Source organism: Stegastes partitus, unplaced genomic scaffold (assembly GCF_000690725.1).
Source record: "Stegastes partitus isolate 25-593 unplaced genomic scaffold, Stegastes_partitus-1.0.2 Scaffold1620, whole genome shotgun sequence".
In the NCBI taxonomy this organism is placed as follows: Eukaryota; Metazoa; Chordata; class Actinopteri; family Pomacentridae; genus Stegastes; species Stegastes partitus.
The window spans coordinates 16,975-24,702 of record NW_007579351.1 but is presented as its reverse complement, the minus strand read 5'-3'; the positions used below and the strand labels follow the sequence as shown (position 1 = coordinate 24,702).

General features: G+C 41.8%; 1 protein-coding gene across 2 annotated transcripts in view; it reads left to right on the top strand.

Moving 5' to 3' along the window:
• def6c (DEF6 guanine nucleotide exchange factor c) overlaps window positions 1–7,728 on the top strand; it is a 10,074-nt gene extending 2,346 nt beyond the window's left edge. The window contains exons 2-12 of one of the 2 annotated variants that reach the window (XM_008300986.1): window positions 39–179; window positions 567–749; window positions 1,952–2,182; window positions 2,273–2,419; window positions 2,500–2,608; window positions 4,963–5,192; window positions 5,304–5,411; window positions 5,647–5,813; window positions 6,082–6,280; window positions 6,387–6,477; window positions 7,277–7,728. In XM_008300986.1, coding sequence (XP_008299208.1) covers window positions 39–179; window positions 567–749; window positions 1,952–2,182; window positions 2,273–2,419; window positions 2,500–2,608; window positions 4,963–5,192; window positions 5,304–5,411; window positions 5,647–5,813; window positions 6,082–6,280; window positions 6,387–6,477; window positions 7,277–7,485 — 1,815 coding nt within the window. In that variant the 3' untranslated portion in view covers window positions 7,486–7,728. Of the gene's footprint in view, window positions 1–38; window positions 180–566; window positions 750–1,951; window positions 2,183–2,272; window positions 2,420–2,499; window positions 2,609–4,962; window positions 5,412–5,646; window positions 5,814–6,081; window positions 6,281–6,386; window positions 6,478–7,276 lie in introns of both variants that reach the window. The other variant, XM_008300985.1, reaches the window with a different exon arrangement.

The window sequence follows — 7,728 nt, the reverse complement described above, 5'->3', positions numbered from 1 at the left end:
ATTTCTCATCAGTCTGTAAATCTTTGTTTCTTCTTCAGGTGCTTTCTCACAATCTGTACACAGTTCTGAACATCCCACACGATCCAGTGGCTCTGGAGGAGCACTTCCAGGATGATGACGACGGGCCGGTGTCTAATCATGGCTACATGCCCTACCTCAACAAATATATATTGGACAAGGTACTTCTGAAATAAGATCAAAGTGGGCCTTTTTCCTCAATAGCTGATGCATTTCAGTCTTTTTGTTCTAAATTAGTGGCAGAAAATGTCAGAGCACTTGTAAGAGAAATATTTCACAAATAAATTACAACCTTGTGAATTTTGTCAAGTTGTTTAATCAAGAGAAATTGGGAAATTTTCTTATATTTCTCAGATATATTTTTGTTCTGGAGGCAAAGATGACTGGTTGCGTAGAAACTCAGTTTGTGGCGCAGCTTTCCATTAATCTGGGATTGGGTTTGCAGAAAAAAATAATCTCGTTAGTTGAGGGATTTCTCACATGTGTTGTGTAAAACTAGTCTGATTTCATAAAGTTTCTATAATTTCAGTGGTTTTCTGTATTTCCAGGTCAAAGAGGGGATGTTTGACAAGGAGAAGTTTGATGACCTGTGCTGGATGATGACCATGAAGAAGAACTACAAAGGGTTAAAGACGGGGTCACTGCTATCAGAGAGAGACAGCTTCAAGCTCTTCTGTTTATTCAACCTCCTGTCTGAGGACCGCTACCCGCTGGTGATGATAGCAGAGGAGGTAAAAGACGCTGAGGATGGAGCAGAGTTTAATGTGTGAAATGGGGATTTGTGTTGGGAAGGATTTTGTTTTAAGAATCTGAGCGACACTTAGTTGACGAGAAGTTTGCTCAAAAAACATTTTGACATTGCACAAGAAGAGAAAGGAGGTAAATTTTGTTATGTCAGAATTAGAATCCCAAAATTGCTTTGTGTCAGTTGCCCAACATTGTGAAAGTTAATAGAGTCGATGGCATGGTTGCTGCACTAGCAGAAGATGGGATGGAAAGAAAAAACAAGAATGCATATTAAAAAAGACTTCCTGGGTATGTAGAACAGATGTATTCCCATGGCTGACGGTTCAGCATCTGGGCTACAGGAACATTTCTTCATTGTAATGTGACCAAGGTGGCATCAATTCAAATAACAAAAGCAATCTGATAGTAAGGAAACGTTCCAGAGTAATTCTTGTAGCCATGTCTGTGAGATTCTGCACAAAGGCCATTAGTCGTTCCACTTTTTGTCCAATAGCATAGGTTAAGACTTCATGGTTGATGCCCCCCACAGTCTCACCGGATTGTTGTTTTTCTTTACATAATTAAAGAAGTTTCTGTCATAACCTGATGTAGAAAAGGCACAAGTTGGTGTATAAGATTCACCAGAATGCAGAAAATAACACAAAACTTTCACGCTGAAAGTTTCCTTGGTAAGGACCCGCCCAATGTGTCTCCCACAGTATTCAAATGAAACTTAAACACTTGTCCACCCCTCTCGCCTTGGCTGTAATATAGAAACAAGAAGTGCAAACAATTTTTCTTAACACTCTCTAGACAAATAAAAATAACCACAGGAGGAAATCACACAGTACTAGGCCCCACCAAAGGTTTTTAGCGGTTAGAGAAGGTACTTTAACTATGAACAGCACATTGCAAGAAAGAAACGTGATGCTCCATAGAAACCCGTCTTGTGTCCTAACAAAGTCACGTGGTTTCACATTTTTTCACAGCAGAAAAAAGCAAGTGCAAGTAAGTAAGTTAATGAGGCTCTTCCTTCCTGCACTTCCTCCATAATGCGGTCGGTTTCCTGCCGACAGAGATGAAAATAAACTGCACAGTAGCTGTCCCCTGTAAAGTTGGCTTATAAGAATATGTAATCACTATATTTGCCATCAGTATTTGCTTTTTAGGACATTTTCTCTTACAGCGTTTGTTTGTTTTTTTTGAGGTGGAGTATCTCCTCAAGAAGATCTCCACAGCGATGAGTCAAGAGTGGGATGGGAAGCTCCTGGAGGACTTAATATTCCAGGATGCCACATTGCGGGAGGAAGGCATGTCCGTGTGGACCTTCCTGGAGCACATGGAAGCAGGCCGGCTGCTGAGGGTCACCAGTGCAGAGGCTTTCAGTCTGGCCTTGAACGAGGTGTTTCTGGAGATGTATCACAACGTCCTCAAGAGGGTGAGTCAGCCTGTATCCTCTGAGCCAGTCTGTCTGCTCGCTTCGCATTTCTTTCTTTCTTTGTTCTTCAATTCAACCTTTGTTTTGCAGGGCTACATGTGGAAGAAGGGCCACGTGCGTAGGAACTGGACTGAGCGCTGGTTTGTGCTGAAGCCCTCCTCCATGGCTTACTACGTCAGCGAGGACTTAAAGGAGAAGAAAGGGGAAATCCAGCTAGATAAGAGCTGCATCATAGAGGTTGGTGAGGAAAACGTAAAGTAAACTCTGCGTGTTTGAGCCTTTGGTAGGCTGGTGAACACTGTTTCCGTCTGTTTCAGCCTATTCCAGACAGGGAGGGGAAACGCTGTATGTTCTGTGTGAAAACCCACAACAAAACCTTTGAGATGAGCGCGCCGGACCAGAGACAGAAGGTGGAGTGGACTCAAGGTGTGTTGGTGTGTATAAAGAGAAACACACATAAGTCACAGATTAACCACACAATTTATCATGTTGTGCTATGATTGTAGTATCCTGGAACATTATTGATTCAGGGATTTAAGGACAGTGTTAGTGCCAAGCTTTCACCGTTTGTAGGTCTCCATACTGCCCAACCGTGTTTCTCAAACAGCTTCTGTTTGCAGGGTTATTGCTCTTTTTTTTAACTTTCTGTTGTCAGACTTTGGGTTCCTTTATGTGTTTTTATGCCTCTGCACCAGTGACAGCTGTCCTATCTCTTGAATGTCTTGTGAGAATTTTTAAAAATTGCACAAATGTTCACTTGGGGCTGCAAGGTGGGGCAGTGGTTAGCACTGTGGCCTCGCAGCAAGAAGGTCACCGGTTCACGTCCTGGTGTGGACACCTGGGATCTTTCTGCATGTTCTCCCCGTGTAGTGTGAGTTTTCACCAGGTTCTCCAGCTTCCTCCCACAGTCCAAAAACATATTGAGGTTACCGTAATTGGTGATTCTAAATTGTCTGTAGGTGTGAATGTGCTTGGTTGTCTGTCTCTCTGTGTGGCCCTGTGATAAACTGGCGACCTGTCCAGGGTGTCTCCTGCCTTCACCCTAAGTCAGCTGGGATGGACTCCAGCCCCCCCACGACCCAAGTGAGGATTAAGCAGTGTATAGATAATGGATGAATGGATAGATGTTCAGTTGGACTAAAAGATGAACTGATTAGATTTTAGTGTTCAAAGGTTACTGTGACCTCAAAAAAACACGTTTTTGGCCAATCATGTGCCAATTATGACAAAGTTAAACACAAATATCTATAAAATAGAATACTGAAGTGAGGACATTTTGTATCCAACTACAGATTAGTCAACACAGTAACTTGGGAACAGAAAGAGAGATTGTGACCATATTTCACATTTGTTCAGATACTGATTTGAGGACATTAATCTTGGGTGCCCATCTAATACATTTCATCAAAGTCTACACTACATACTGAACATTGCATAGGTCTGGACACATATAACTGTATGGTGCCACTTCACTTGTTGCATGATTCTAGTTTCAGTCTGCAACAATTGATATTTCAGAGCACAACTCACTGGCATGTTAGTAGCAGGTTCAGGCGAATCATTTACCTAGAGTTACTAAAATATTCACACAAGGATCTAATCCAATAGAAATATGAAGTGTTGACATTATATGTTCAAAAGGTCAAAGGTTAACTCCACTGTGGCATCATTGTGTTCCATAAAACACTTTTCTGGTCATTACTGACTGCCATAACTCAGGAACAGAAGAAAAGACTTGACTGGTTGATGGAGGCGTACAGCCACAAGGCAGTAATTGTAGTTATTTCAAGCCAGATTTGGCACCCAAATCTTTACAAATTGCCGCTTTGTCACATTTAAACAGGCTAGGTGCATATTAGCATCGCTTTTCAAACCACATGCATCTGGTACACGTGGACAAATTTGTGAACATCAGAAATGAAAAGCCATGATTTGAAAGTTTTCCGCTGGTGTTATCACTGTAGTTCCTTTTCAGGCAATGAGAATTTTGCCCTCAACAGGTGCTCAATGTGGTGAAAGGGTTCATTTGAACTCAAACCTTGACCTTCTCCTAAACTAAATTAAACCAAACCAAACATCAAGTGGAAATGTGACCTTAGCCACACAATGATAGTACAACACACGACACAAATCAACATCTACTGGGCAAAAGCTCAACATAACCCTCCTGATATCATTGTTTAACAAACTGGAATGTGGAAAAACTTGTTTTTCTATCAGCATCAAATACTGATGTTAGTGGCAGTGATGTTAAAATACTACTTGATTTAATATGTGAAATCTTCTGAAGCTTTTAGGAAGTAGAAGCAGCTACATGCAGAAAGATAGGAAGGAACACAAGGTTAAGGGGAGCGGTGCTGTTTGGGTTAGGTTGACTGCCTGGACGCAATCTTGATCTTCCAGCCATAACAAATTTTTACCGCTTTGTCTAGTGACACTGACACATTTCTTTTGGTTAGGAACAAAAGTTTCCGTAGTATTCTTACTTAAACCAAAGCACAGTCTATCCCAAAAACAACGGATATGACCCCTTGTTCTTTTGATAGAAGCACATTTGGTGGTCTTGGTGGCTGGATGACCAAAAGATAGGAGAAGTTTGATGCTTTAACAAAGAAGGATTTTGAATAATTAAAAATAATAATAAATCAACAAAGCAAATTCATGTAATGATCAATGCAAGTTCAGTTCTTTTTACTTGTGAATTTAAATTAAAAGTGTTTATTTCCAACTATGCTGCTTACGTTCAGATCTTTATGCATGTGGTTTTGTCACCTCTTCAGCCATTCAAACATCCCTCCGTCTTCAGCATGAGGGAAAGCCTTCGTTTCACCACGAGCTCAAACTTAAGAGACGGGTCCAGCGGGAACACAGCCAGCGAGAGCGCAGCCGGAGCGCTCGCAGCAGCTGCAGCAGCCGCAGCAGCCAATCAGATGACCTGAACATCCAAGACATGGAGAAGATGGAGAAAGACAAAGACAAGCAGGATTTAGAGATTGAAAGTATCATCCAGGTAGGAGAGGGACGATTAATCACTTTTATGACCACTGGCAATAATAATACTATGATATTGATGTATTTGCTTAATGGACCATGTGTGTGTGTTTGTATGTGTGTTTCGCAGCACGCACGGGAACTGGAAACCCGCCGGAGGGAGGCGGAGGAGAGAGAGAGGAAGAAACAGAAGGAGGTGCAGATGGAGCTGGAGAGACAGCTGAAAGAGGCTGAGATGGTAAGAAAAAGTTTGCCAGACGACAACATGTATTTACAATTCTTCTGAAATAGGATTTAGAGTCCATCTCATTGACTTTGATCTGTGAAAACTGCAGCAGGACATTGGCATTATAAAATTCAGGCTTAACCTTTAATGAGTTGGGGAAACGGTTACGACATTCCTGGAAAAGGTGATTCAAGAATAGGTCAGGTCTTTCCACTCAGTTGGTGTGTGTGTTTGTGTGTGTGTCCAGATGAGAGACAGCATGCAGGCTGAGATGGAAATGAAGGAAAGGGAGGCTGAGCAGCAGAAGAAAAGGATCAAGGAGTTGGAGATGATACAGCAGAAGCTGGAAGCTGCTCTTTCCATCGAGATCCAGACCCGGCTGGAGGAGGAGAGGGCCAGACAGGAGCTGGAGAGGTAACAGTGGATGTGAAACTATCATTTGTCATCTTACATGTATTTGCAGAATAATAATGGTCAAGGAACCATTTTGTTCATATCTTAGCAAATTGGAACCACTGAAAGTTAGCTACTAGCAATGACTGTAGATTATCTGTTAATGCATTACTGGAAAACTTAAAATTATGAGGTTCCTCACGCATCTTCTTGAGTTATGAGGTGCATCTTATTTCTCATATTCATGAGCACCCTTGCAGCTGCTTCTTCTCTTTATTTCCTCCCCCAGGTTGCTGCAGGCTGAAGAGGAGAAGAAGAAGCAGTTCAAGTTCCTGCAGGATCAGCAGAGGGCCATACAGAACCTCAGCCCCATACAGGAAGCCTTAGAAAGCAGCCCAGACGAGGAGACCCCCTCAGCCCTCCACTCGGCCTCTCAGGAGCTCCAGGATCTGCGGGCGTCTCGTCAGAGGAGCCACCAGCACCTGGAGGTCAGAGAGAGACAGTGTGCTTTAACTGGCCCAGTGTGCTGGTGACATTCAATGCTGCTGCAAGTCAAACACTGACGAGCCTGCTTGTTTGACTTTCTGATTTTAGGAGGTTCAGGAGAAGCTGAGGAATGCCAGTCAACACGTACGGCACTGGAACGTGCAGCTGAACCGCCTGATGACGCCCATTACTCCTGGAGGTGCAGTGCACTCTTTGCCTGGTTGTTTGACACTGATTTAAGAGGCAACAAAACAACTTTTTGACAAAAAATGAAGCTTTAGCTTTAAGGGGCTGCAGTCAAATTCAGTGTCAACAAATGTGCCCCTGACTGAAAAAACGAGTAAAGCCAGTATGCATGCAGCTCAGACTTTGTAATTATACTAGAAAGGCAGTAGTGTGCGTCTGCAGAAACGTTGATGCTGATCTCCTTCGCATGTAATGAACATGTGTTCAATATCTTCTCAATAGTTTTTCTAATCGCCACTTTTCATTTTTATTTTGACATGTGAACATTGGTTAATAATGTTTTGGTTTTTTTTCTTAAAAAAACAAAAAAAAAAAAACTACTTTTGAGAAGTCTGATACTACTCACTTTAATCTGTAGACTCATTGTACCTCTGCATTGACAAAGGCTGCGACCAGAGACTTTATGTTTTTGGATGTCTGTTCATCCCGTCGTTGTGAATGTAATATCTCTTGAACAACTTGAAGGAATTTCTTTAAATCTGGCACAAACGTTCACTTGGCCTCAACAACTGATTAGATTTTTAGAGGTCATGTGACCTCACAAAACACATATTTGACCACATCTCAAGAAACTATACAAAACATCACACAAATGTGTAAGAGGACAAAACTTTTTTACATCCAAAAGGTCAAAACGCTAAAAAATAAATAGGAGTTAGCCTACTACTTTTTTGCTTGGTGGCCATATCTTTGAGTAAATGTATCAAGTAACATAACAAAAGTAAGATGTTGTATTGCATTTTTTGTTGTAGACCGTCTGGAACATCGCCTATCATCAAATCGCAAGTGTCCCAAAAAGGAGGGAGCTCTGGCCAGCAATGAGTTTCTCACTAAATTCAGGATCAGAGGTCAGAACAGCCAGACGGAAGAAAACAGCGAAAGCCTGGAGGAGCAGCTGGAGACCACAAACCTGTACGATGAATCCGACGAACCGCAGGAAAAACCCAACGGACAGGCGTGATCACCGTGATGTCAGTTCAGAAATGACAAGAGAAATTCTGTAATTGTGTAAGACTGAGTAAACAGAGAAAAGATATTAATGATACAAAAAGTGTTGTATTATATTTATGTTTGGAATGACATGCCAAGCTGGAGAGTGATGATGACAACAAGCACAATGTGATGCAAGATTTAATTAAAACACATCTAAGACTCAGTGAGATTTACAATTTTGTACAATAAAGTTTATTGGTGAATGATAAAA